Below are 27,405 nucleotides of genomic sequence, written 5' to 3'. Positions count from 1 at the left end.
CCCCTCCCCCAAAATAGCTTTCAATGGTGGTTCACAGCCTCACTTAAAGATAAAAGAAAAAAGGTACCTGGCTAGTTGGAATGTAGTGGGACAGGAAGATATTCTGTGTTACTGATTCACCTTTGTCCCTAGGGTCAGAAGCTGGGCTGGACTTTATACCCACCTCCACCCCTGTCGATTCAGCCAGCTACTCTTGTACAGTGACCAGTAAATAGATTTCTTGGCCCCGTTTTCACTAAGTTCTGTGGTAAGCAGGGAAAGGACCATTCAGTGGTTTCCCTGGGGCCATTCCTGTCCTCTGTTTGGATCCCCGAAAAGTTTCTCCTCTTGAAGCCCAGCTCACAAATTGTTCTGCTCTTGGTTTTTTCAGCATGAGATTTTGTGCAGCTAGCCTTTGGCTTCATCAGGGCGGCTATCTCCCACTCCTACGAGTCTAGGATCATGCCCCCCTTGGGATAACGATTCACTGTCTTATGAGGACCCCACTGTTTATAGGGAGAGCCAGGAACACTTGTCCTGTGTGAGCGGAAGAAACCATACCCTTTCAAGAAAGGAATATTCAGGGAGCACACTCGCTCCATCAATTGAAAGATTGATAAGTTATTCCCTCATAGTCCTATTTTCTCTTCCTAGATTCCACTTGAGTACCTCACCTTCCCCTCTAATGAGCACTGGCTGCTTTCATCTTTACCGGCCCTACACAGGCGCCTCCATGTATTTATTTAGAATGGGTAACCTTTAGAACCCTATACCTTATTTTAAGTACATGTTGTTGAGACGGGAAACATAATGGACACTGTGACTTATGGCCAGTTCTCGTATGTCCCCAAAATAAAAATGAAAGCAACCCTTTTCCAGAATTTGCTAAAAGGGGCGGGCCGGGCCTGAGGATACAAAGTGGTGTGGGCAGAACAAATCCAGCCTGCTTTGGGTTTCCTAAGCCAAGCCCAGGCTTGGTGCTTGGCTTCTCACCCACCTGCCTCATGCCTGTTGAGACAGTGGCAGGCTTGGGGCACATTAGGGAGTTGAAGATGCTTCCCCAAAGTCATACAGTCCGCTGAGGCAGTGGAGGAAGGCTTCTTCTAGCCACGTGCACGATGACAGCCACAGGCGACATTCTCGGGCGTAGCTGCGGGGCTTGCTGGCCCGCACTCCCACCGTAGGAATGACAACTGCCCTCTTGATCTCGGTGTCAGAGGTGTCCGGGTCATAGCCCCGGGCGCCCAGGTCCCCTGGACTTGCGGCACCGCCCACGTTTCCCCCGTGACATTGCCGCGGGGGGCTCGGGAATTGTAGTCTCGGGCGGGGCTCTGGCACCGGGGCCGGGGCTGCGCGGACTCCACGTCCCGGCGGGCGGCGCGGCGGGCCTGGGGCCGCCAGGGGCGGGGCCGCTCGGCCCTTTAAACCTTTCAGGGCTGCTCCGAGGGCCGCAGCTGGAGACGCGGCCACGAGGGGGCCGAGTAGGGAGCGGCGGCAGCGGCGGCGGCGGCGGCGAAGAGCTCCGGGGAGGTGCGTACCGGACTCCTTTTCTCCCGCGGCCTCCAAGGGATCGCCTTGAGGAGTTGGGCTCTGGAGGGAGGGGGTGTTGTCGATGGCTGCAGACACCTACCTAAGCTGGGGTCCCTGTGCCCACGCGAACGGGACCGGGTCAAGCTTCCCTTGAGAACCCGCCCCTTTGCCGGGGCGCGGTGGTCAGGTGGTTTGCCCGCACGGCAACGACTAGCAGCCGCTCTCTCTGCCCGGCTCACCCTCCCAGGCTTTCCTTGGCATGGTCCCCTTGATTGTCCTAGCTCCAGCCTTCACCAAGCCGGCGTCCCTCAGGCCGGGGAGCGTGGCTGTCTTTCCAGATGTTACAGCCTTGCCCGAGTCTCTCAGCGCGTCCGTGGCATTTGGGTAGACCGTGGAGGCCCCACATGGATAACCAGAGGGTGCCACAATCCTGCTGGGGCTCATCCCAAAGTCTGGACAATCAGATGCCCAAGGAGAGCACTGGATGAAGTGTTGCCCACCTTTCCCTCCCCCCAAGCTCTCCCCCCTCCCCTTCCCGCGATGGCCAGTCACCAGACCCTGGACCTTGATCTCTCTCCCCAACCAGGCCAGGGCAGCTGATGATTGTGGCCGAAATATCTCAAGGTAGCTGGGCCTGCCCCCTCTTCCCCACCTACCTGTTGTCCTTACCCCCAAACTACCACCACCCTGGCTCCACTCCCTCATGACCGCCTGGATCCTCCTTCCTGTCAGCCTGTCAGCCTTCTCCATCACGGGCATATGGACTGTGTGAGTAAGAGGGGTGTGGATTGAGGGGGGCCTAATAGGAGCTTGACGGCACACACAAAGTCCCTTGTCCTGTTTGTAGGCTCCAGAATGGTACCCAGGGTCACTCTTTCTGTCTCCAAAGCTTGGCCCGATTCCTGGGCACACAGCCTCTTGGGACAAGCTGGCACCACTGCAGTCCAGCAGGGTAGCTCTGACATACACTTGGAGACAGGGCAACTTCCAGAGGATCTGTAGTTGGAGGCAATTGTGCAGGGTCTGCTCCAGCACCCATAACTACGCCCCCCCCCCCAAAAAAAATACCTCCCTCTTCACCCCACCAAACGAATTCCCAGGCTGAATGAGGTCAAAATCAAAGAGCCAGGAGGAGGTGGTGGCTGGGTCTGAAGAGACATGACAGGTGACAGTTCTACTCTCACAGGTATGCCATGGCTGTGATGAACCGCCACGTGTGCCCGGTGGAGAACTGGTATGGAGCACTCTGCAGGTGGCCTCGCTCTAAAGCTCCCTTCATCTCTGTCCCTCCTTGAGCTCACAGCTACATGGAGATCATAGGCTGTTTGTTCTCTGACACTGGTCTCCAGGCATGATGTCCTGTTCATCCACCTACTTCCCATCATCCCTCCATCTTCTTTGCTTCTGCTTCAGAAGGTCCTGGGGAGGTCTGAAAGATTTCTGAGGCCACAGTCCTAAGACGCTTCTTCCCCCGGTCTACCCCCATGTCGTCCCTGCCAGGTCCTACAATGAGTCCTGCTCTCCTGACCCTGCTGAACAAGGGGGCCCTAAGACCTGCTGCACCCTCGACGATGTTCCTCTCATCAGGTAGGTCCCTCCAGACTTCCAGAAATCACCGCAGGCAAAGTAAAGAAGAAACATTATACTGAGCCAGTCAACACTACCAAGGCAGGCTTCGTGGCAAAGAGCTATAATCTAGCACTTGGAAGTCAGAAGCAGGAAGAGATGAGTTCAAGGCTTGCCTGTGCTATGTGAAACCCTGTCTCAGAAAAAAGAGGGAGCCTGGGCATCGGGCACGTAGTTCACTTGGCAGAATGCATGCCTAGTGTGCACAAAGCCCAGCACCACATAAAACTAGATGTGGTAGCACATGCCTGTAATCCCAGCAAGAGAATCAGACATTCAAGATCACCCCCAGCTAGTTTCTGGCCAGCCTGAGCAACATAACTTTCAAAGAAATAAATGCACTACTTGCTATTTCTAGGAGCTAGGCATCCTGCTGAGCTTTATATGCCGGTGATGCCTTTTAATCCTGTAGGTTAGGCTCTGTTCTTTTCACCACTTTTAGCTGTGGAAACAGGCTTGGAGACACTTTTTCAGGTCACACAGCCAGTGAAAGTATGTGGGTTTAAGCTCAGCAGCTCTGAGTGTCCAGCACAAATTCAAGGAAGTCAGACCAGCTGCAGCCTCAGCAAATGAGTCTTAGATCTGCCAGCCACTCCAGGGCATGTCTTTATCTCTCATACATATGAACTCTTTAAATCAGGGGCATGCCTGGTGGATCAAGCACAGATAAAGCCCATGGGGAGGGGCAGGAGGGGTGTAGAGGGCCATGGGTACTCCTGTCTCATTGTCCCTACCCCTCCCTCAGCAAGTGTGGCACATACCCCCCAGAGAGCTGCCTCTTCAGCCTCATTGGCAACGTGGGTGCTTTTATGGGTAAGTAATACCATCAGACCCCTACCCCTTATCTCCAGAAAAGCCCAGAAACCTTTACTCTGCAGCCTGCCCCATCGCCAAGGGCTAAGGTAAGAGGAACAACTTCTTACCTGTTCGTTAAAGGTGGTAGTTTGTGGGTAAGGACAACCGGTAGGTGGGAAGAGGGGCCCCCATCATCTAGGTGCCAGCTAGTTTTCAAACAGCTGTCCTGGGTAAAAGCCTAGGGAGAAGGCCAAGAACTGCCCCGATCAGTACTGTCTTTTCCTAGTGGCCCTCATCTGCCTCCTCCGGTACGGGCAGCTCCTGGAACAGAGCCGGCACTCCTGGATCAACACCACTGCACTCATCACTGGTTGTACCAACGCTGCAGGCCTTGTGGTGGTCGGCAATTTCCAGGTGCCCTCTTCCCACCTCCCCTTAATAGGGTCTGGATGCCTGAAGGTTGACCAAGGAAGGGAGTGAGAAGTGTTGGGTGGGACAGGAGAGGTGGGGCTGCTTCATGGATTAGCCTCTATCTGGGGCCAGGTGGACCACGCCAAGTCTCTACACTACATCGGAGCAGGTGTGGCCTTCCCTGCTGGGCTGCTGTTTGTGTGCCTGCACTGTGTTCTCTTCTACCATGGGGCCACCACCCCCCTGGACATGGCTATGGCCTACCTTCGAAGTGTGCTGGCGATCATCGCCTTCATCACCCTGGTCCTTAGTATCCTTTTGGGACTGGGAAGCCAGGAACTCATCCCTTCTACCCCGGGTTGGGGTACAGGTGGGACGTTGAGTCCGGTGACCGCTGCCCTAGTCTCATGTGGCCCAGTCCTTCACCTCATGTACTTGGGGTGGCACATATCCTCCTGAACCTTTCCTTAGCTCTACTCCAGGTGGAGTCTTCTTCCTCCACGAAAGTTCTCAGCTACAGCATGGCGCTGCCCTGTGTGAATGGGTGTTTGTCCTCGATATCCTCATTTTCTACGGCACCTTCAGCTATGAGTTTGGGGCAGTCTCCTCAGACACACTGGTGGCTGCACTACAGCCTGCCCCTGGCAGGACCTGTAAGTCCTCTGGGAGCAGCAGCACCTCTACCCACCTCAACTGTGCCCCTGAGAGCATTGCCATGATCTGAGGTCTGGAGGGTGGCTGGCCCAGCCTCCGAAACACCTGCGCCCTCTACCTTCTTTGCATTTATTTTGTACCAAAAAACAAGTTTTAGGGAGTACTGTTGGGATCTAGGCTTCCTCACTCCCGGAGAAGTGGCCATCCAACATCCACCCCTACCGTAGAGGAGCAGAGCCTCGACAGCTGCCTCGGCTACACGTCCTGTTCCCTCATACCAGAGTAGTATTTTGTGTTAAAGGTCACCTGTCCTCACTTGCCCAGCCAGCCCTTCAGGTGCCTTCTACTCCCAGTGCCAGAGCCAGACCACTGGGACTTTCTGCTGCAGGAATTGGGGGCTCGGGCAGCAGGGGCTCAGTCTGGATGACGGGAGGAGCATGCCTTAGCCTAAGGGAAGGCCCACCCAGCTGCACTTGGGTTCTTTACTCTGCCCCTCACTTCCTTTAGGGCAAATAACACAGCAGAACCACACGAGTATTTTAGTACTTTTTTATATCTATTAAAAGAATTCTAATTTGCATGTTTGCAGTCTGTTCTGGAGAATCAGAGAGGAACCGATCCAGTAAGCAGAGATGGAAAGAAAGTCCTTTCCTCCAGGAAAGATTCTTGAGGGTTGCCAGGAACTAAGTGACAGATGCCATTCAAATACATAAGGGTATGAACACAGTGGTACACACCAGCAATCCCAGTACTGGGAAGGTGGGGGCAAAAGAATCTCCTAAATTCAAGGTCAGCCTGGTCTATAAAGTGGGTTCCAAGCCAGGCAAGGTCACGCAGTGAGACCCACTTTCAAAACCTCCTCAAGGGCTTGTCCCCCCTCCCCCCCTTTTAAGAGTCTCCAAACAGCTAAAGAACCTCTTTCCCCTACTCAGTCTGGCTTGAACTTTGATTCCTTGATAAGGGGGCTACAGGGGCAGATACAGAGAGCAACTTTTACAAAGTTAAAAAGTTTTCTCTGTGAAAATAACACCCCCCAGGATCCCAGTGTTAACTAAAGGTTCCAAGGTTAACTAGAGATTTCCGGAAGGGGTGGTGCAAGTTAATTTATCAGTTTTTAAATAGCTACAAAGTGCCAGGCTCTGACACAGTTTGACTTCTAAAAGAACATTCACTCAGACCCAAGCCCTGGTTGCTCCCAGGGCCCCACCACCAAAAGCTGAGGCTGGCAGAGAGGGAGATGCAGCCTGGCACCCTCTGCCATTTGACACCTTGGACATCTTTCTGGCTAGCAGCAGAATGGAGGATTTGGACGGAGGCCCCTTCAGTTGGTGAGCAGCGCAGCTGCAGGGTGGGTAAAGAAACCTTTAATGAAGATTCAAAGTGCAAAGGGAAGATCCCACAGAGACTGAGCTCTCGGCCCTAGCTGCTGCCTCACGTGTACATGGCTCCGTGGAGATTTTCCAGGCGGTGCTGCTGTTGCTGCCTCCGAGCCTGGAAGAAAGACAACATGCTAGGCCAGGCCAGGCCAGGCTGCTCATGGATAGTACCACAAGCAGCTCTCACGGGGCCTTGTTTCAGGCTTCTAGCATCAAGACCTTTGCCCCTTACCAGACTGACTTGGAAGGGAGCCAAAGTGAGGGGTTCAGAGTTCTATCTAAGCCTGCCGAGGAGTGGGGACTGTGCAGCTGGGACAGAGCAGGCTGCGCCCCTTCCACGAAACCACCAGCCCCTACCTTGTCTTTCTTGTGCTCTTCATAACTGTCATCATCGGTGGGCAGCTCATGACGGCACAGAGGGCAGGAATTTGTCTAGAAAAATCAAGCAGTATTCCAACCCTTTCCTGCTCCTGACTCCCACCCCGCTCTCACCCTTGATTCCACCCCAGTCCATAAGCCCCCGCTTAGGAACTGGTGTTGGGGCAGGGAAGGGGTGAACTAAGCACCTTACTTAACCAGGGCAGGATGCAGTTGGAATGGAAGAGATGATGGCAGGGCATCTCAATGACAGTCTCCTCCTCCTCAAATTCCAAGAGACACACGGGGCACTTGAGCTCTAGAAGAGGAAGTGCTGATCAGGAGAGCTGTTAAGGCCCAACCCAACCTCCCACTCAGACACAGGCTGGCCTAGAAAACTGAACAGGCCAGATTGTTAGCAGCTTGGGGGAGATGGCAAATTTGGCTCTGCCCTAAACAGAAAAGGGGGGGAAAAAAAAAAAACAAACTTTCGTCCTCACCAGCCTTGGAGCTACTGATGACTGTTCTGGGGAGGCTCTCCACCACAGCCTTGGCAGCTGGTGGGGGAAGGTGGTGTTCCCAATCTACCAATCCCAGGTCCTCAAAGTCCAACCTATTAAAGAGTGATCTGAGGAAAAGGGTATACAATGAGATATGGAAACCATCTATTTTGGGGCCCCCTAATCCACTGGACACTAACTGACAGAAATACCTGTCCTGACTAATCGCAATAATGACGAATAGTGCACAATAGGTGCTCAGTAAGGACGGAGTGGGATGTGGTGGCCCATAGTCACAGCACTTGGGAGGCTGTGAGTTCAAGGCAAGCCTTGAATTAAGTTCCAGGCCAATTAGGGATACAAAGTGAGATTGTCTCAAAACAAAACACCAGCACAGCTATTAGACAACCCCAGCTCGCTTTTCCTTCCCTTTTTCTTTCTACCTCTCATTTAGGCGAGCACCATCACTCCAGGCAACTTTCCCATTTTACTAGAAGTAGCAGTCTCAAAGAGTCGTTCAGGAATGATCCGGTAAAGCCAAAGATGATTCCAGTACGGTAGTGGGTTTCTGTTCTTGCTTATTACTAGCAAACACTACCCAGTTTACACACTTGGGCACAGCAGGTGTCCGCCCCCATGGCAATCTTCTCCCGTGCCTCCCTCTGCTATTCCCACCCTTTCCACCTCAGGCTCTCCCACGATCCCCTGGCGGGCACTACTCATTAATGGCCCAAATTAACGACTCCGACTCGACTAATCGCGTCGCCCAGACTAACATTCCACATTATTCATCCTACCTCCCAAGGTTACCCGCCCTCTCCGCCAAGCCCCAGCCCAGAAACCTGCTGCCCGGGACCCAGCTCCAGGCCCCGCGCACTCTTCTCGCGAGTTCTAGCAACATGTTGTTGCGGGCCTCACGCTCAGGGTTCAACGGCTCGCAGTCGTGCTCATCAAAATAAGACGCCATGGCTGCTGGGCTGCAGGGCTTGTCTGACACAGCTTTAGGTTGCCGCTGGAGAGCGGAATCCCGCTCTGGCCAATAAGCGAGCGCGTCTTGGGAGGACAGCCAATCAGAATGTTCCTGAGGTGGGCATAGTGACTTGCACACAGAGGCGGAAGCACTGATCCAGCCGCCTCTCGTTGGTCGGATGAAGTCAGGTGACCAAAGGCTAAAGCCTATGTAGTTGGAGAAAGAGGAAATACCGAGGACGTTCCGTAGCCACGCTCGAAGGGATCTTGCAAAGCTCCAGAAGTGCCAGTCGGAGCCGGAAGCGCCTCTACCGTGTCTTGTTGGCTGAGTTTACCCTCATGCTACACCTACTCCCTGAGAGGAAAATTCCCACACATTGATTATGGTTTTGGCATGGTGGAAGAGCTGGAGAGATGGCTCAGCGGACCCAAGTTTTAGTCCCAGCACCCACTGGACGGCGAACACTATTTCCAGAGGGTCCGATGCTCTTTGCGTGCACCAGACAAGTGAAGTACAGACAGACATGCAGCAAACACCCACTCACATTATAAATAAGTACTCGATGGTGCATGTCTTTAAATCTAGCAGAGCCAGGTGTTTTTCTGTGAGTGGGAGGCCAGCCAAGGCTACAAAGTGAGACCCTGTCTCAATAAAAAAAAAAAAAAAAAAAAAAAAAAAAAAAAAAAAAACTAAATAAATATAAACAAGGAAAGAAAATAGACAAAACCATGCATAACGAGGAGTTCAAGTTGGGCGGTTTACTCTAATTGAAGCTCCAGGTAATGCCTCTTTGCCCCTCCTCCCCAGTACCTACATTCAACTAACAAAACACACATAGTTATAAAATAAAATAAATACTTTTTGTTAAAGGGGGAGTGACCACCAGAGGATTGCAAGTTCAAGACCAGCATGGGCTACATAGTAAGATTCTGTCTTTAAAAGAATAAAAGGAGACATACAGAGAAAGAAGATTTCATATCTGATTGTTCTAATTGTCTCATACTGTAGAGAAGCACCTTAGAGGATCTTAACTGTAGAGTTCCAGAGTTCATCCTAAGCACCTGCTGAGCTGAACCCCCATTACCTCTACCCCGTTATATACCTGAGACCTGAGTCTCAGAAGTAGCTTGCCCAAAGTGTGGAGTGCTGCTGACCCATTTAGCAGGGCCAAGTGTTATACCCCATCTTTCTCAGAAGAGGAAGATGATGATAAACCCAGAGAAAGTAACAAATTCTTAGCATCCGTAGTCTCAGAATTTAAGAGGCCACTGGGCTTTTAGGGAAACACTGCCTCTAACAACAACGACAAAAAGTAATAAACTTTGTATGTTGGTTATCTTTTTGTCAACTTGACATAAGCTAAGGTCATCTGGGAAGAAGGACCCTTAACTGAGAAAAGGTCTCCATCCCATTGGCCTGCAGACTAGTCAATTTCTTGATTAATGACTGATAAGGAAGGGCCCAGCAGACACACCACGGGGCAGGTCCTGGGGGTGTATAAGCAAGCAGGTTGGGAGAGCCAGTGAACAGTGCTCTCCCATGGCCTCTGCTGCAGCTCCTGCCTCATGTTCCTGCCATGATTTTCCTCCCTAACTTACCTTCATGATGGAGTATAATTGATTAAAAGATAAAATAAACCCTTTCCTCCATAAGTTGCTTTTGGTCATGATGTTTTATCACACCAAACAGAAAGAAAAACAAGACAGACGTTCGTTCCAGGACTGCTGGGACAGACGTGAACATTCTTAGGAAGATGTTGGAAACTAGCTGGGAAAGTTGTTCAAGTGCTTAGATCTTGCTGCCTTCAGACACACCAGAAGAGGGCATCGAATCCCATTATGGATGGGTGTGAGCCACTGTGGTTGCTGGGAATTGAACTCAGGACCTCTGGAAGAGCAGTCGGTGCTCCTAACCACTGAGCCATCTCTCTAACCCGAGTGCTTATATCTTAACAAACTGTTGTGGGAACTTGGAAGATAATGCTGAGGGCGCTGCAGAAGGAAAACTTGTGAGTCCCTTAAAGACTCTGTTGGGGCTGTTTTAATTACGAATCTGTGGCTCTGCCATGATTGCCAAAAGACCAGCACCATTAAGAAGTGAAACCTTAGGTCCACTGGGACAATCCATGCTGGTCAGCTAGAGCCAAGAAACCAGCAGTGATTAAGAAGAGACAAGCATTATTGAAGCGACATCTGGAAGCATTTCCTTGGAGTTAAGCACACAAAAGCTATGTCCCCAAGAGAGGGCCTAGGCTGCATCTCATGGTGGCAGCCAAACTTGGAAATATGGAAGGGTCACCTAAGGGGTACTGGTTCTGAAGACTGAAGGGGTAGTGGAGAGTGGCTGAGGCTTGGTTCTGTGTGGCAAAGTCAGAGTCCCTGAAGGGAGGCTGGAAAGTCATTGGTAAGGATCATAAGTGGAGATCCCATAGTATTGGAGGTGGCAGGGCTGTGGGATGAGTGCCCAGGGCAGCAACTGCAGCTGTGCACGGAGTCAGCCCGAGCCTGGGAGATGAGATGTGTAGGCTCTGAACTGCAGAGCCCAGGCTTCACTGGCCCTTTGGAACCCAGGTGATGGTGGGTGGATCCCAGACATCAAGCGTTGGACTTTAGACAGTGCTGAATACCAGTTCTGATCTGATTGTCACTATGTCCTTGGCTCTCCCCTCTAAGTATGAACTTATAAAACTGTGAGTAAAAAAAGTACGACAAGAGCCCACAGTGAAAAGACTTGGATGTTTTTAAAAAGACTCAACATTTTATAATATTTTCCTAAAGACCTAGAGACATATAATCCTTGTAAGGGGTTAAACTCTATACAATTCTCAGATTTTCTTTTCTTGCTTTTTTTGGTAACCCTTCATCACCTAGCAAGACCTAATTGTTTTATTCACTTGACATTGAATTTCCCTTGCCCTTTACACTTGTTCGAGCTGCAATGAAGTTAGCCAAACAACCCTAGTGTAGGGGCACACCCCTTTAATTCCAGCCCTCAGGAAGGCAGAGGCAGGCATATCTCTGGCCAGCCTGGTCTACAGTGTGAGTTCCAGGACAGCCAGAGCTTCATAATGAGATGCTGTCTCTAAAAGGGGGGGAGGATGGGGTGGGCAGGTGGGCTGGAAAGATGGCTCAGCAATTAAAAGCATTGACTGCTCTTCCAGAGGTCCTGAGTTCAATTCCCAGCGACCGCATGGTGGCTCACAACCACCTATAGCGAGATCTGATATCTTCTTCTGGTGTGTTTGAAGACAGAGAAAGTGTACTCATATACATAAAATAAATAAATTATGGCTGGAGATGGTTCGGTGGTTAAGAGCATTGATTGCTCTTACAGAGATGCTGAGTTCAAATCCCAGGAACCACATGGTGGCTCACAACCATCTGTAATGAGATCTGATGTCCTCTTCTGGTGTGTCTGAAGACAGTGACAGTGTACTTATATATAATAATCTTAAATAAATTATTAAAAAAGAAAGAAAGAAGTAACTCAAACAGGTCTTGGTGGGCCTTCTTATCTTCTTAAATGCCTCTCTTAGCCCAATAAACAATTATTTTGTTTTTTTAAGCAGTGTTTTTTCCCTTTTTTTATTTGTGTGTTCATGTGTGTGTGTGTGTGTGTGTGTGTGTGTGTGTGTGTATGCCACAACATTCATGAACTCATATGGAGGTCAGGGGACAATTTTGAAAATCAGTTCCTTCCTCCCACCATGTCAGTCCCAGGAATCAAACTCAGCTCATCAGGTTTGGTGTCCTATTTAAGTTTCTCTTGATGTGATAAAACACCCTGGCCAAGGCAACTTAAGGGAGGAAAGGTCTCATTCCATCTTACAATTTCTGGGTCACAGTTCGTCACTGAGAGATGTCAGGACAGGAGCCTAAAGCAGAGAGCAGAGAAGAAAGCTTGCTTGCTTTCCATGGCTTACTCAGCTTGTTTGTTTTTTATAACCTGGGACCACCTGTCCAGGGTGGCATCATCAACGGTGGGCTGGGCTCTTCTACAGCAGTCATTAATTAAGACAAAGCTACACGGTTTGCCTACAGGATGATTTGATCGAGAAATCTTCTTAGTGGAAGTTCCCTCTTCCCATATGACTCTAACTCATATCAAATTGACAAAACACACATACAGAGCCCTAAGCGGTAATAGTTAGAAACAAGCACCTTTACCTGCCAAACCATCGTGCCAGCCCTACATGAGTGATCCTTCCTATGACTTTGAAGGCATTGCCTTTGTGGTTCCGTGTACCTTGGAACACTGGGGTCCTTTAGTTCTTTCCTGAGGGAAAACCTTTATGACTCCGTTTCTAGCACCATGGAAGCATTAAAGGTGTAATATGGTGGTATGTAACGTTCAGCTAAGAATAAGACAAAGATTAAGAAATTAGGATGGGCTGGAGAGATGGCTCAGCGGTTAGAGCACTGACTGCTCTTCCAGAGGTCCTGAGTTCAAATCCCAGCAACCACATGGTGGCTCACAACCATTTGTAACAGAGATCTGATGCCCTCTTCTGGTGTGTCTGAAGACAGCTACAGTGTACTCACGTACATAAAATAAATAAACAGATATTTTTAAAAGATTTGGGAAGAAAGAAATGTCAGGTGAAAAGCCTTCCCTTGACATGTTTGTCTCATGTGTATTCATGTCAGTGTATGTGTGCATCTACGTGTGGAAGCCAGAGACCCACCTCGGTTGTTATTCACGTAGGAATCATCTGTCATTTCTCTTCTGGTCTCCACCCCACCCCTCTTTTGCTTTTCTTGAGACAGTTTCTTACTATACAGCTGAGGCTAGCCTCAAACTCAAAGAAATCCACCTGCCTCTGCCTCCAAAGTGCTGGGATTCATGGCATACACCAGCATACCAGCCTACCCCCAACTCCACAGTCTTTATTTCCAGTTCACTTTTTTTTTTTTTTTTTTTTTTTTTTTTTTGGAGACATCGCTTATTGGACTAGAGATTGCCTATGCTGGAGACTAGTGACCCCCAGGAATCTGCCTCTCTCTACCTTCCCAATTCTGGAAGTACAAGAAGGCAACCACATTAGGGTTTTTTGTTTGTTTGTTTGTTTGTTTGTATTTTTTAGAAAGGGTGTATTTTTGGTCACTGTATAGACCAGGCTAGCCTCAGTCTAACAGATATCTGCCTGTCCCCACTTGGCCAGTGCTTGACTCAAACGTTAATGCTACCACATTGGACCACACGCCTGACTTTTAAAGATGGGTTCTGGGGAGTGACTCCAGTCCTTGTGCTTACAAAGCAGACAAACACTTTATGGGGTTATCTCTCTGGCATGCTTCTTGCTTTTCTTTAATGTTTTATCTTACAGATTGTGTGTGTGTGTGTGCGCGCGCGCTCGCGTGCATGCTTGTGCCCACGAGTAAAAGTGCAAGTTCCCACAGAGAGTGATCTCCCTGAAGCTGGACTTAGAGGTGCTTATGACGTACCTGATGAGAGATGGAAACTGAACCAAACTTGGAACCTCGTGAGAGCAGTATGCCTTTTTTTTTAACTTCATGTTTGTTTGGTTTTTGCAGAACTTATTATTTTATGTTTGTTGGTGTTTTTGCTTGTTTGCTTGTTTGTTTATTTTTACCTGTGTGTGTGTGTGACTGTGTGAGGGCATCGTATTCTTTGGAACTAGAGTTAAAGACAGTTGTGAGCTGCCATGTGGGTGTGGGGACCTGAGCCTGGGTCCTCTAGAAGAACAGCCAGTGCTCTGGGGCAGCTCTCCAACCTTTTTTTTTTTTTTTTTCTTTTTTCTTTTGGGACAGGGTCTTTCATGTAGTCCAGACTAGCTTCAATCTAACTGCTCTCCTGAGCAGTCCTTTGGGTGATGTCACAGCTTTTCTCTTCTTTAAAAAAAATTACATTAATTTAGTGTGTGTGGGTCACGTAGTATGTTTGTGCTATATGGTGTGTGTCTATGGTGTATATGTGTATCTGTGTCTGTGGTGTGTGTGTGTGAGAGAGAGACAGAGAGAGAGAGAGAGTACAGAGAGAGAGTACAGAGTACATTTTTAACAAACAGCAGCTTTTACTGAGCTGTGACGTGGCCTAATAGGGCCAGTGCAGCAGGCTGCTCCCAAAGGCCAGTCCATGGCATGATGGGAGACACAGAGGTGCACATATCCAGGATGTCCTTCAGCAGTCACTGGGGTCCTAGATGGAAGCAAACACCAGGATTCTCTTCTCGGGAGACCATCTGGAGACCATCTGGAGACATTCAAGGAGACCTTTCCTTCAGGCCATGCTGGGTCAGTTCCCAGTCCCTAAGGCGGTGCCTGAATCCCAGACCTATGGTTTATTTTTTAAGAAAGATGACCAGCAGCACAGTCAGGATGATGAGAAGGCCACCAGCCACTGCTAGCCCCAGGTAGACCCGGCACCGGACATTCTCCCAGCGCTTCTTCTGGGCTAGAGTTTTGGTTGTTTTGCTGAAGGCTGAACTCTGTGGATACCCAGAGATATCGGTGGAGAGGGGGCAGGGGGAGAGAGAGAGTTAGTTAGTTAGTTAATGGTTCCCACGAGGCCTAGAAGCCAGATCTTCATTCCTATGCATTCCCATGCTAGCATGAACTACTTCCTGCACCTTTTCCTACACCCTGCACAGCATCCCATATGTGCCCTTCGACCCTTCCAGCCTGGCTCTTTTTTTTCCCCCTTAAAGCTTTATTTATATTATGTATAAATGTTGCAGTCTTCAGACACACCAGAAGAGGGCATTGGGTTCCATTACAGATGGTTGTGAGCCACCATGTGGTTGCTGGGACTTGAACTCAGGACCTCTGGAAGAGCAGTCAGCGCTCTTAACTGCTGAGCCATCTCTCCAGCCCCAGCCTGGCTCTTGATTTCAGTCACGGCTATCACGCTTGACTCTCCATCCTTCTAGCTCACACCCACTTAGCAACACCAGGCCGCGACCCACTAGGGATGCATACATCTCCAAAGACTTCTTATGATTTATTTGTTTATTTGATTTCTGTTTGCCTGTTTTTGTTGGTGAGATAAGCTTTTGTGTATCTCAGGCTTGGACTTACTGTGCACCCGAAAATGAGCTCCTGCTCCTCTGGCCTGTCTCCTGTGTGCCGAGACCCTAGACACACCACCATTCATGATTCATGCCGTGGTGGGATGTGAGCCCAGGGTTGTCCGTGCTAGCTAGGTACTCTACCAGCTGAGCTACAGCCCCAACCCAAAGGTATCTCTGTGAAACCTACTTGTAGGAAGCCACAAGTCCCACCCTGGTAAGCAAGCAAGCCTAGGTCCCCCACCTAGGGCCTCACCTCCCCAGCAAAGCCTAAGAGCTCCCTCTAAGGGCCAGACTTCTTCTGTCGCTCCCCCTATTCCCATCGGACACATACCATGTCCAGGAGCTGGTCTGAGCGCTTCTCCAACTCAGACAGCTTGCCGTCACGCTCCAGGACCTTGTCGAAATTGTTGAGCATGATTTCCGTCACTTGGTCTGCCTGCTGCTGGCATCTCTCCAATTCTCTCCCTGCCTGAGCACCAAACCCAAGGTCAAGGCTGCAAGAGTTCCCCGCCCAGCCTTCCTCTGGCACAAAAGACCTATAAAAAAAACCCCTTCCCCTACAATGTCTGGGTATGGTGGATGAGTAATAGCATCCTTTGTGTGTGAAGGCATTCGACATTCAGGTGAAAGGGCTGCCTTCTGAGCAGTTTACCTCCGGGCTCACAGGTTCCTACCCTGGATTTCAGCGTCTCAGCTGCTTCTGTTACCCCAAACTGGGAGCTTCTCAGGTCCCCACCTTCCCACATAGCAGACACTTTGCTCACCTGCTCCAAGATAGCATCTACCAAATGCCTACCTTTCCTATGGCTTCTTCTTGACCCCAAGAAGTATCGAAGACCAGGGAGCTAGGCAGGAAAACAGTCTGCTCACAGAACTAGGAAGGCCATCGGAGACCGGATCACATCCGAGTCTCTGCCTAGAAGTCCTCGGAAACTGAGCAGCTCAGCTCTCCCTCTTTGGACCTCTGACCAATCAGGCCTCTGAGCTAACCTGATCTCCACCTCAGAAACCACCTTCTAGTTCCTCTCCTCCTGGGAACCTCAGATCCTCTGGCCTTTGGCCCCCCACCTTCTAGTCAACCAGGGCTTCATTGGGATTTTCAATAGGATCCACTCAACAGTCTGGCTTCTGAACCTGGGCAGCACAGCTTCACCTAACCAAGAAACCCAGTTTGTTCTGAAGAATTAGGGGGAGATGGGGTGGAAGTTTCCATCTGGGAGAGGTGAAAGGGAAAGAAAGGGAGAGAGGCAAAGGGAAAGAAGGTGGGGCAAAAAGCCCCACTGCCTCATCTGCTGCTGTGTGCTAAGACCATGAACAGGTCTATTCAGGAAGATGAATACCAGAGGATTAGCAAACCACAATTCCCTTCCCTCCGCCTTGTCCTTCCCAGCCCATCCCTATTCTGACTCCTTTGCACAGTGACAGTCAGCCACTAACCCTGCTCCCCTTTCCCGCCGGCTTATATCTCCAACTGCCCACAGCAGTTTGGCACTTGTCAGAATCCCACTCAGAACCGGAGGATTTCTGTTGGGAGGAACCTGGTGGTCACAGAGGATTCCCTCCCACTCAGGCAAGAATCCTCACCCAGGGTCTTTGCAGCTGCCTTGCACACAGCATCAGCATTCCCAGTGCATGAGTCCTGTCTAGATCACAAGCTCCCAGTGCGAGGGCAGGGGGCAGCTCCATCCTCCAGAAGCCTGGGAGGCCAACCCAATGCTGACCACTACAAGGACCCCGTGAAGGAGCCAGTTGCTTCATCCAAAAGGAACTCTTTGTCTCAAGAGAGGTTCTCCTGGTTTCCCTTATCTAACCCAGCAAGAGGGACAGGCATCTGAAACCCAAACAGGTCAATATTTACCCAAGAGCTAGAAAAACAGCCTGTTTTAAGTGTGGTGCAGGCAAACCAAATGGCAGAGGTTGTTCAGATGCTGGGACACGGGGCAGCAGAGAAGAGAACAGAGAACTCATGCTTCTTCCCATTCCTGAGTCACTTGTCATCCCCACTGTGGTGACTGTATTGTTGGACAAGGCGCCATTGTTTGAACTTGCCCACAGCCCAGGGCTCCAAAGCACAGATTAAAATGGATTTAAATCTTTAAGAAGACTTTTAAGTATGAGAACCACTAGAGGCTGGTGGGATGCCGAGGGTATTTGTGTTTTTATTATTGTAGGGGGGGACACAGATGTGGAGGTCAGAGGACAACTGTGTGGAGTCGGTTCTTGCCTTCCACTTTTACAATGGATGCTGGGGGTTGACCTCAGGTCAGCAGGCTCGTATATACAGTGCTTTACCTGTTGAGCCATCTTGCTGGCCCCTGTTGTCTGTCTCTCTGTGTGTACAGTGTATAAGCATGTGTGTGCTAGGACACACAAGGCCAACGAATGATGCCGGGTGCCCTACTCTGTCACAATCTACCTTAACCCCCCTCCTTTTTAAAGATTTATCTATCTATCTATCTATCTATCTATCTAGATATTTATTATGTGAGTACACTGTAGCTGTCTTCAGACACACCAGAAGAGGGCACAGATCCCATTACAGGTGTTTCTGAGCCACCATGTGGTTGCTGGGATTTGAACTCAGGACCTCTGGAAGAGCAGTCAGTGCTCTTAACCGCTGAGCCATCTCTCCGGCCCCAAGCTTAGCCCCCTTGAGAGTTGTTCTCTCACTGGACCTGGAAGAGTCTGGCAGCCAGAAAGCCCCACCCCATTTCTGTCTCTTCCCATTCCCCAGGCACTAAGGTTACAGGCATGTGCAGCTATGCTCAGCTTTTCACGTGGATTCTGGACACGTGACCTCAGGCTCTCCTGTGTTAGTGACAAGTGCAGAAACATACTGAGCCACCAACCCAGCAACTTCCTCCTTTATCTTTGACTTTCTCTTCCTTCCTTTCTTCCTTCCTTTCCTTCCTTCTTTCTTTTTTGACAAGGTCTTGTATAGTCCTCTAAGACCTTGAACTTCCGATCTTAGTCTCATTTCCTGGTACTAGTATTACAGGTGTACTCTACCATGCCCTGTTTATGTGTGTGCTAGCGATCAAAGCCCAGGGCTCCGTTTATGCTTAGGTAAGCTCTCTACCTACCGAACTACATCTCTAGCTCTGTCCTGTTCTAGATGCTACAACTGTTGTTATCTGATTCCAATATAAGAGTCACAAATCTATGGACGGTGGCTCTGCCTCTAGCTGCAATCTGGAGCCTTTTCCCTCTGCAGAGAAGCCACGCCGATTGCCTATCGGGAACAAAGATGGGCTCCAGGGAACACAGCTACCAGATCCCAGCCCACGTTGGTCCCCCTCAACTAGAGGGAAAAAGACCCTGACTATGTGCACAGGTTTCCGATGGCAGCATAAAAGGTAAATTGCTAGGGAACATTTTAGGGAAGAGCTGAGCGAACAGAGGGCAAGGGTCATGCCACCACCTGAGTTCAGCCGGGGCCTGACCTGTGGGAGACACATGTCATTGTCTGAATGAATCTTACCCGTTTTCAGCGAGATCTCTCTCCAGCTGAGGAAAGGAAGCACATGATGCCACCACAGAAGAATGACTCAGAGACATAATAAAGTGCTCAAGCCACCCATGAAGTGAGTAGATTACAAGGGCCAAAGAATTGAAATCAAAGAGGCAGGTGTTGGGATGGAGCTGAGCCGTTCTGCAGAGCCCATTGGTGGGGAGACTGGGCGGGGCTAGGGAAATCAGTGGAAGTCAAGGGGCAGAAACTAGCACAGAGGAAGTGATAAAAGCCAAGCAAGCCAGGTGAGGCAGCATACATCTCGGAGTTCCAGGCCAGTTTGGGAAAGCACTAGGTGTGAGGACACACACCTGTAATCCCAACATTCCACAGGCAGAGGCAAGAAAATGAGAGAAATTCAAGTCTATCTTTGGCCTGGCCTACAGGAGACTATCTCTGGGGATGAATGGGCTGGGAAGATGGCTCTGTGGATAATAAGAGTGCTTGCTGTATTTTTCATAAGTTTCTGAGTTTGGCTCCCAAGCACCCATGTAAAAAGCCAGTCGTGGTTGCACACCCCACTAACCCCAGCTCTGGGAGACCAGAGTCAGGGGATCACTGGGTCTTACTGGGTGCCATTCTGGCTCCAGGTTTGGTGAGAAACCTAGTCTAAGTGGAACCTGGTAGAGAGTGATAGAGCAAGGTAACACACACACACATGCACACACACACACACACACACACGATATACATGAGTGGATAGAAGTGAGAAGTCCAGACAGAGGCCAGCCAACAGGGAGAAGCCGTGCATTAGCAATGGTATGAGGCAATGCCTACAGGAAAGCACAGAGGGGGAAGAGAAAGGGGGCAGCTGGGAGAAGTATTTCTGAGACCCGCCAGAATCCAGGGGGACTTGGGGTTTTGAGCCGAAGGGAGGTAAAGGGGAGTGGTTGCCAGACATCAGGTGGTAATTACACAGAGACTGTTCTTGTCAGACTGGTACCTTCTGTACAGATTACCCCCCTGCAACACACGTCCGCCCCACACACGGCCCATGCTAAGGGAGTAAACCCAGGGCCACAAAACATGACATACGGGCCAGTTGTTCTGATGTGCAGCGACACACTCAACCCTCTAGAGCCCCTTTCCAGATTTTCTGGGCTCATCTGAAAACACACTCTCAATCCTCTGTGTTGAACTAGACTTGCTCAGTGACAGCACTCGCCTGGAGTGTGTGGTTAAAGGTCCAATTGCCAACATCACAAAAAAAGAAAGAAAAGAAAAAAAGAGAGAAAAAAAAAGATACTCTTCCTGTTGCTGAAGCAGGAGGAGTAATTAAGTCCTTAAATTCCAGTAACTCAGCACTCTCAACTCCCCCGTTTTTTGTCTTCCATACCCCTGGTTTTAGGAAATTCCATAGAGTAGCTAGGCTGCTTGAACTCACAGATATCTTCTGGCCTCTGCCTGAGGCCATGCCTCTTAAAAATCAAGAAGTAGGGTGTGGCCGTACTTGCACATAACCCTAGCACGCGGGAAGGGGCGGAGCACATGACTCGACTGAGGAAGGTTCCCAGAGCCCACAGGCTCACGCCCGAGTGAAAACTCTGTGGACTGGTGAACACTTGTAACCTCAGTGCTCGAAGCCAAGGGAGACAGGAGGACCCAGAACAGAAGGATGAGTTCTGGCTTCAGCAAGCAAGACCTTATCTCAACAAAACAAAACAAAACAGAAAAAAAAAAAAAAAAACCCAAAATAACAGCAACAACAACAAAACAATGTGCTCCTCCCCCCCCCCTTGCCTCAGATTCTGCCTCAGCCACTTTCCAGCGTGTAAGGGACACTGAAAATGTCACCTCACTGAGCAGTCACTTCCTCTTTTGTAAAGTTGTGGTGCAAACCGTGCTTACCTCAGAAACCTCCTCAAACCAGCTCAAGCCAGCTCAGATTAGGTGACAGGTAAGAACAAAAGACTTAACAATGCCTCACCCGACTGAAAGCTAAATAACTGACAGCAATTAGTGTTAACACAGAGTAGATTTAAATCTATTTTCCTTGGGGTTTCTTCATGTAGCCCTGCTTGTCCAGGACATCTCTCTGTAGACCAGGCTAGCCTCAGAGCTCTGTCTGCCTCTGCCTCCATCTCTCTGTAGACCAGGCTAGCCTCAGGGCTCTGCCTGCCTCTGCCTCCCGAGTGCTGGGATTAAAGGCGTGCACCACCACTGCCCAGCTGACTTCGTTTAAATATGTGAAATATTTTTGAATTCATTTACTTCACGTGGATGAGAGTTATCCCTGCACGTGTGTTTGTACAGCATGTGTGCATGTGTGCACGTGTGCATGTGTGTGCCTGGCGCCCAAGAAAATCAGAAGAGGCCGTCAAACTTCCACAGAACTGGAATTGTGAATTGTTGTGGGCCACCCTGTGGGTTCTGGGAGTCGAATCTAGGTCTGTTGCAGGAACAGTCATCTCTTCAGCCCTAATATTTCTCTTAAACACACACACACACACATATGGGGGCTGGAGAAATGGCTCAGAGGTTAGGAGCACTGGCTGCTCTTCCAGAGGTCCTTGGTTTCTTTTCCAGCATCCACATGATGATTTTCAACCATCTGTAGCTGCAGTTCCAGGAGATCTGACAACCTATTGTCGCTCTTCAGGCATCTGCCATGTGACAACCCAAAATGGCTGCTGAAGACCGGATGCAGGTCCTCTGTAGGAGCAGCAATTGCTTTTAACTAATAAACCATCTCTGCAGTTCATCTTTGGCCTTTGTTTTCTTTTTGAGACAGGTCTAAAATAGTCCTGTTCGAGGCTGGCCTTGAACTCACGACGTAGTTGAATATAATGTTGAACTCCCAAACTTCCTGCTCTTCCTTGAAAGTGTTAGGAGAACAGATATACACTTGGTTTCCTTTACTCCTCTTTTTTCCCCCCCAAGATTTATTTTTATTTTATGAGTATGGCTGTTTTGTCTGTATATATGTCTTGTGCTCCAGGTGCACACAGGGTCTGAGGAAGCCAGAAAAGGGTGTTCAACCCTCTGGATTTTCAGACAGCCATTTGCTCTCCACGTGTGTTCTGGGAATCAAGCCTGGGGCCCCTGTAAGAGCAACCGGTGTGTTTAAAGATTTATTTTATCTATGAGTAATTTGCTTCCATGTTAGAATGCACCCCATATGTATGCCTGAGGAAGTCAGAGCACCCAAGGTTCCTTGGAACTGGGCATCTGGAGTTAAGGGTAGTTGTGAGCCACCATCCCGGTGATGGGAATGTGACCTAGGTTCTCTGTGGTAGCAACAAATGATCTTAACCACTAAGCCACTGCTTCAGCCAACCCGGCCAACCCCTGCTTATGAAGAAGTGTTGGGGGGCTGGAGAGATGGCTCAGTGGGTTAAGAACACTCTTCCAAAGGTCCTGAGTTCAAATCCAAGCAACCACATGGTGGCTCACAACCATCTGTAATGGGATCCGATGCCCTTTTCTGGTGTGTATCTGAAGACAGCTACAGTGTGCTCATATATAATAAATAAATAAACATTTGATAAAAAAAGAAGAAGACGTGTTGGGGACCTTAGTAAGGACATCTCAGGTGTGGTCATAAGTTCCTCAAGAGAATCATTGGTTCCTTTTTTTTTTTTCTTATGAGAGTCACAACCAGCCAAGGTCTTCCTGTTGTACGCTTAGGCTTTTATTTGTGCTTTATTTTTGAGAGGAGCTGTCTGTAGATCTTGGAGAACCAGCCTTTCGCCCAGTGGTTCTCAACCTCCCTATTGCCAAGACCCTTTCATACAGCTTTTCACCTTGTGGTGACCCCCCAACCATAAAATGATTTTTGTTGCTACTTCATAGCTCTAATGTTGCGACTCTTATGTGTCATAATGTGAATATTTTTGGAGACAGAAGTTTGCCGAAGGGGGCGAGGCCCGTAGGTTGAGAACCGGGACTGTAGGCCCGATCTCTGCTGTCTTCATCAGGTGCTGCAGGCTACTGAGACCTGTGTTTATTTGTGTGGTACTGGGATTTGAACCTAGGATGTCACATACTGCAGCCCTTTCAGAAATTTTAATTCTTAATAAAAACAAAAAAAAAAAACAAACAAACATGAAACAGACTCTCAATAAATTATACATACACCCTGGCCTGGGGCTTGGGGGGTCCTCCTGCCTCTGCCTCCGAGTGTTGGGGTTATGGGCCTTACGTGTTGAACAATAGTAAGTTACCTTTCAGTGGGCACAGGACTTGACCCAGCACTGAGCTAGCAGTACATATGGGAATCTGGCTAAACCTTCACAATCACCCACCGAAGAGAAGAAAGTATTGTCCTTGTGTTACAGCCCAGGGGTGTTAAGTTGTCCAGAGTAAGTGGGTAACCAACCTGAGGGTGGAATGGACAGAGATTCCAAGGGTCACATGTCTAACCCCTGTGCTAAACCAGATGCACAGAAAGTGTGACGATTGGCTAAAGAGTGCTAGTCACTCAGCGCTGCCAACTCAGCTCGTGCTCAAAGGAGAGAGGCCTGTGGCTGAATGCACAAATTCTGCCAGATGAATGACTCTGGGGATTATTTTAGGCCGAGCGTAGACATGGACCTATTTAACCCCAGTACTCAGTAGGCAGAGTTTGAGGCCAGTCAAGTCTATATAGTATATAGTGAGACCTTGTCTAAAAAAAAAAAAAAAAAAAAAAAAATTCTATATCTGGGCATGGTAGCATACTTGTAATCCCAGCACTTGGGAGGCAGAGGCAGGAGCATTGCGGCAACTTTAAGGCCAGCTTTGTCTACATAGGTAGTTTAAGGGCAGGGCATATTTCAAGACTGCCTCTGAATAAACTTCATTCCATTCAGGCATGGTGGCTCGGCTACACAGTGAGTCCCACATCAATCTGATCTTCATAAGACCTTGTCCCCTCAAAAGAAAACAAAACAAGCAAACTAAATAATGTTTAGTTGTTTATGGTGGGGCTGGAGAGGTGGCTCAGCATTTAAGAGCACTTGCTGCTTTTCTAGAAGATCTGGGTTCCTAGCACCCGCTTGGCAGCTCACAGCCTCCTGAAATTCCAGTATGAGGAGATCCAACGCCCTCTTCTGGCCGTCACAGGCACTGCATGCACTCGGTGCGTTGCACCCATTCAGGCAGGGAAAACATTTATACACGTAAGAAAAATCTTCTAAGATTATTTACGGTGCTGGGAAGATGCTTCCATAAATAAAGCTCCTGTTTAACAAGTTTGGGGTCCAGAGTCTGAATCCCCAGCGCCCACATAAAAGCCAGGCAGTCTGCTTGTAATCCTGGGGCTCAGGGGCAGAAACAGGGGACTGATCCCAAGGACAAGGTGGCTAGCTAGACTAGACAAACTGGTGAGCTCCAGGCTGAAGCAGAGAGCCTGTCTCCAGAAATAAAGTGGAGAGCTTTTGAATAAGATACCGGACATTGACCTCGGACTTCCATGCATACCTAAACACATGTGAGCCCATACATGTGAACAAGCACACACACCACACATGCAAAAGAAGTATTGCTCATTTTCATCTCCCCCATCACTGCTTTGTCCTACCCTAGTGACACACACACACACACACACACACACACACACGAAACCCTGGATATTAATTTTAAAAAGTCCTTTTGACTGAATGAGTCCCAGTGAAGAGAAGGGGAGGGGAAGGGAAGTGGGGGGGGTGGGTATATATGGAGTCAGAGGGGTGGGGTGACGGAAAGAGCCAGACACAGAAAGGGGGTCAGGGAAAGAAGAAGTAGATGGCGAAGCTGTAGACGGGTTGAAGGAATAAAATGAATACATCCCGCAGGCTCCGAACCCCCTTTGCCTGGAGTGTACCTGTAAACATCCCAAGGTCCTCCTGAACAGCCAGATAACCTAACCTGGCTCAGCCTTCTTTTCAGAACTTCTCCCCAAGAGCGGAGACCCAGCTGAAAGACCATCCCTACCGCCTCCCATCTCCTGTCCGACACTCTCTCGGAAGTGGGCTCTCAGCTCCGAGCCTCCCTCTGTTTCCTGGTGAGGCCTCAAAGCTTAGGGCTACCTTCCTGCCACACTTCCCTTTCCTGCCACCAGTTCCCCAGAGATAAGGCCATCCCGGCATTGCCACCTCTAGCCAGGCCACAGCCATCCAGTCTCAGAGCACTAGACTTGCTTCCAACGTCTGCCCGTTTCCCAGGAGCACTGGAAGGTGGCATCCAGGCATCAGTGGTCCCTGACAGTTTTGTCTTGGAAATGACAAGTCTGAAGCAGGAGTAGGTGACTCAACTCATGATTATATTACTAGGTAGAGGTTAGGAAAGAGTCGGCCGGTGTCACACTGATAACTTCATGGAACTTTTTACAGTAAACAACTTATTTTTTTTCTTTCCCCGGGAAAGTGTTTATCCTTCAGCACGCGGCCTGTACCAAGCATCTGCTCAGATTTCCAACCCTTGGGCCAGCTCTGGCTCCTCTTAGCCTGGGGAAGAGCAGGAGAGGTCATCACATTACCTACCACTTCTCAGCAACGGGTTCTGAGTGCCTGGCAGCAGCGACCATAAACATCTTTTTTAACCTCTCAAGGACCTACCAAGGTTGGTATTGCCGCCCCTACTTCACTGCGCGGAAAAGGAGGCTCGTGGAGGTTAAGTGACTTGCCCCAGATTGCCGGGAGCTGACAACTGCTTCAGGAGCGTGGGAAGTTGCAGCTCCGCTCACTCCGCCCCGACGGGGCGCACTCTGGCGTCTCCCTCCCAGGCTGCCGGCAAAGTTGGGGACTGGCCTTTGCGACCAGTGTGACCCACACCCCTGGGGCTCGGCTCCTGCTTTATGCCCTTGCACAACTGCCCTCTACCCCTGCCCGTCTCACCATCGCCTCCGCAGCCGCCGCCGCTGCCTGCTCTCCGGCTCCGGCTCCTCTGCCCCTCGCGGCCTCAGTGCCCGCGGTCCCGGAGGAAGCCGTGGGGCGGGGCGGGCCCGCGGTCTAAGAGGGAGGGGGGCGCGCCTTCTCAGAGGTGCCCGGCCCCGGGCAAACCGAAAGCGGCGACAGGGTCCGTGGGGCGCCTCCTACCGGGCCACCGGCGTCCGACTTCCGATGACACCCCAGCCCCGTGAATTGGGGACCGATACCTCTTGGATCTGGGGCTGCACCAGGAGTCTCGAAAAGCATCTGTGAGTGCTAAGTGCTGGAGATGATGTGAACAAGCCAGGAGGGGTGTTTGGCACCTCGGTGAGTGCGTCTCATCCAAAAATAAAAGCACACCAACCACTCGAAAGTTCTGATTGTTTTCAGACGGAGCAGGCCGTATTCTGAATGCATTCTATATCACTGAGTTAAGCACTTAAAAATGGTTAGCTCGGGGCTGGCAAGATGATTTAACACACTTGATGTCAAACCTAATGATCAGAGTTCCATCCCTTAATCACATTATGGAAAGAACCAATTCCTGCAAGTTATCCTCTGATCTCCATACATTGGGGAAGGTAGATTGTTTTGTTTTGTTTGTTAAAAGATTTATTTATTTTATATTTATGAGTATACTGTTAATGTCTTCAGACACACCAGAAGAGGGCATTGGATCTCATTACAGACGGTTGTGAGTCACCACGTGGTTGCTGGGATTTGAACTCAGGACCTCTGGAAGAACAGTCAGTGCTCTTGACTGCTGAGCCATCTCTCCAGACCTGGAGATAGATTTTTTTTTAATGCTAAAATGCTGCAGACGTTTCTGTGAGTTACCAGTCTCAGTGGTGCGTGGATGAGCCTCTGAAGCTTCTGGGATGGATCCCAGCCCCAAATAAAAGATGACAAGAGTAGCCAGGCCAAGTTTTGAACCAACAAGATGCAGAAGAGGCAAAGGGGGAGATTTGAACCAGCTTCCAAACTGGTACTCAAGCAGAGGCCATCCCTTCTGTACAAAGAATAAAATACAGACGACATAGAAGGTCCTGAAGACTTTCTCAGTGTGAGTTTAGGAAAGAACTGGAGAGCAAGCTATTGCAAGATAAACAAACAGGGGTTGTCCAGCCTGAGCACACATCCTTTCTCGTAGATTTCTGGTACAGGTGAGGGAGATGGAGGTGTTGAAGAAGAGGGGTGCTGAGGATACTGCAGCTTTTCTAGCAGAACCAGGAACTGAGAAGTCCTTTCCTTAACCTCACTGGCCCACCCCAGCCTCCGGCCAACTTCACCTTAAATGAGGTTGTTTGTAAAGAACCGTGCAAAGCTGCAATCAGAAAGTCTAAAGATCTATAAAGGATACAGCATGCTCTGAATTTCACAAAAAGCTCATGGGGGAGTACATTGAGCGGTACTTTTTTTATGTGCTTAGTCAAAGACTAAACTGTGAGACTGCAGACAGCTCTGGATGCTGCTCTAGAGGACTGAGATTTAATTCTCAGCACCCACATGTCAGCGCACTACGGCTGTAACTCCAGCTCCAGGGCATCCGATGCCCTGTTCTGGCCACCAAGGACAGCTGTCACACATGTGGTGTACAGTCACACTTGCAGGGGAAGAAGCATCTTTACACATAAAATAAAGATAATTTAAAGAACAGGCCATTTTTTAAAGAGACTGACGTTTTAAGGGGAATTTTAGCTGTAAGCCGATGTCAGGGATGTACTTCCTATTTTGCACCAAGCTCTGGGTTTAGTCTCCAGCATCACATAAACCAGCTTTGGTGGTAGATGCCCGAAATCCCAGCACCGGAGAGCCATCTGCAGGATCAAAAGTTCAGTC

The 27,405-nt window shown here is 49.6% G+C and overlaps 3 protein-coding genes across 6 annotated transcripts; 1 reads left to right on the top strand and 2 right to left on the bottom strand.

Annotated features, from left to right (window-relative positions):
- Positions 1 to 1,393: 1,393 nt before the first annotated feature.
- Positions 1,394 to 5,575, top strand: TMEM150A (transmembrane protein 150A). 3 transcript variants are annotated; one of them, XM_080931906.1, is made up of 9 exons: positions 1,415 to 1,509; positions 2,096 to 2,133; positions 2,242 to 2,277; positions 2,696 to 2,743; positions 3,010 to 3,096; positions 3,881 to 3,948; positions 4,217 to 4,344; positions 4,474 to 4,651; positions 4,824 to 5,575. In XM_080931906.1, exons 4-9 carry the CDS (start codon positions 2,703 to 2,705, stop codon positions 5,063 to 5,065), a joined length of 744 nt encoding a protein of 247 aa, XP_080788032.1. In that variant the 5' UTR covers positions 1,415 to 1,509; positions 2,096 to 2,133; positions 2,242 to 2,277; positions 2,696 to 2,702; the 3' UTR covers positions 5,066 to 5,575. The 3 variants fall into 3 exon arrangements, with proteins under 3 accessions (XP_080788031.1, XP_080788030.1, XP_080788032.1); XM_080931905.1 differs by having other exon boundaries at positions 1,394 to 1,509; positions 2,096 to 2,277; positions 4,511 to 4,651; XM_080931904.1 differs by having other exon boundaries at positions 1,394 to 1,509; positions 2,096 to 2,277.
- RNF181 (ring finger protein 181) lies at positions 5,555 to 8,215 on the bottom strand. Of its 2 annotated transcripts, none has more exons than XM_080931908.1 (5): positions 8,071 to 8,215; positions 7,229 to 7,356; positions 6,938 to 7,047; positions 6,729 to 6,803; positions 5,555 to 6,478 (listed from the first exon to the last, which is right to left on the bottom strand). In XM_080931908.1, the coding sequence occupies exons 1-5, from the start codon at positions 8,193 to 8,195 to the stop codon at positions 6,371 to 6,373; spliced, it is 546 nt and encodes a 181-aa protein (XP_080788034.1). In that variant the 5' UTR covers positions 8,196 to 8,215; the 3' UTR covers positions 5,555 to 6,370. The 2 variants fall into 2 exon arrangements, with proteins under 2 accessions (XP_080788034.1, XP_080788033.1); XM_080931907.1 differs by having other exon boundaries at positions 5,561 to 6,486.
- Positions 8,216 to 14,208: 5,993 nt separating this feature from the next.
- On the bottom strand, positions 14,209 to 25,716 carry VAMP5 (vesicle associated membrane protein 5). The gene is made up of 3 exons (XM_080932511.1): positions 25,534 to 25,716; positions 15,560 to 15,697; positions 14,209 to 14,646 (listed from the first exon to the last, which is right to left on the bottom strand). Exons 1-3 carry the CDS (start codon positions 25,534 to 25,536, stop codon positions 14,500 to 14,502), a joined length of 288 nt encoding a protein of 95 aa, XP_080788637.1. The 5' UTR covers positions 25,537 to 25,716; the 3' UTR covers positions 14,209 to 14,499.
- Positions 25,717 to 27,405: the final 1,689 nt, after the last annotated feature.

The sequence above is a fragment of the Micromys minutus genome, assembly GCF_963924665.1.
Source record: "Micromys minutus genome assembly, chromosome: 18".
NCBI lineage: Eukaryota > Metazoa > Chordata > Mammalia > Rodentia > Muridae > Micromys > Micromys minutus.
Note: the sequence above shows the minus strand (reverse complement) of the source record. Positions and strands in the feature narration are given on the sequence as shown.